The 1,092-nt window shown below is 54.7% G+C and overlaps 1 protein-coding gene across 1 annotated transcript in view; it reads right to left on the bottom strand.

Annotated features, from left to right (window-relative positions):
- Nucleotides 1-173, bottom strand: part of IQSEC3 (IQ motif and Sec7 domain 3) — a 34,397-nt gene extending 34,224 nt beyond the window's left edge. The window contains exon 1 of the mRNA XM_021713447.1: nucleotides 15-173. Coding sequence (XP_021569122.1) covers nucleotides 15-170 — 156 coding nt within the window. The 5' untranslated portion in view covers nucleotides 171-173. The remainder of the gene's footprint in view (nucleotides 1-14) is intronic.
- Nucleotides 174-1,092: the final 919 nt, after the last annotated feature.

Below are 1,092 nucleotides of genomic sequence, written 5' to 3'. Positions count from 1 at the left end.
GCGGGCGCCCGCACCTTGCGCAGGGAGATGCGCCGCGGCAGGCGGCTCTCCAGCAGCGAGTTGCGGATCTTCTCGAAGTTCTTGCTGAGCTGGTACTGGCGGAAGGCGGTTTGGATGGTGCAGGCGGCGCGCCGGGACACCAGGTGGCCCCCGTACTTGTGTTCTAGCATTTCAATCTGCAGCGAGGACAGAGAGGAGACGGGCTCAGTGAGGGCAGGGCGGCACAGCCCTTCCCAGAGACGGGGGCGGCTCATGTCCACCTAGGCCGGGACTGGCCCGGGAATGCTCAGCTGTGGACCCTGGGGGGCTCAAGTCTGGCTACTCCCCGCGTGTCATGGCCCGAGATACCAGGATCTTGGCAAGACTCCTAGAGGTGTCGGATGCGGGAGACCGGTCTGGGGACTGGTTAGGTCCCAAGGGGCAGGAGACACAGATGTTGCTGATGGCAGTGAGATAGCTCCGCCAGGTCTCGTTATGTTGCCCAGGCTGCTGTGAACTCCTGGGCTCAAGCCATCCGCCCTCCTCAGCCTCCCGAAGTGCTGGGATTACATACGTGAGCCACCATGCCCGACCCCAGGTGCTCTTAAAAATCTCCAACTCAAAAGAACAAAAAACAAAAAAACAAAAATCAAACCAAGTGTATTTGTTATCTACTGCTGTGTAACAAGTTACCACTAATGTAGCAACAAAAAACAACACTTATTAACTTTCTCTGTGAGTCAGTCCCTGCACATCTGGGTTCTGTGCTCAGGATCTCAGGCTGAAGTCAAGGTTTCGCAACTAAGGCTGGTCTCCTCTTTCAAGCTCATGGTTGCTGGCACAATTCAGTTCCTCACAACTGTAGGACTCTCGGTTCCTAGAGGCTGCCCACTATTCCCTGACACATGGCCCTCTCTATAACAAGGTCTGCTCCTTCAAGGTCAATAGGGGAGCATCTCTCTGGAGCTTCCTCTTCTTTTAAAGGGCTCACCTGACTAGGTCAGACCCACCAGATGAGCTTTTGACCAACTCAAAATCAACTCATTGATAACTTAATCACAGGAGCAGTAGCCCACGATATTCACTAGTTCCACCCATACTCAAGGGAAGGGG

This window comes from Carlito syrichta, unplaced genomic scaffold (assembly GCF_000164805.1).
Source record: "Carlito syrichta isolate Samal-C Ts95f unplaced genomic scaffold, Tarsius_syrichta-2.0.1 Scaffold304555, whole genome shotgun sequence".
NCBI lineage: Eukaryota > Metazoa > Chordata > Mammalia > Primates > Tarsiidae > Carlito > Carlito syrichta.
The sequence above is the reverse complement of the archived record's forward strand: the minus strand, read 5'-3'. Positions and strand labels throughout refer to the sequence as shown.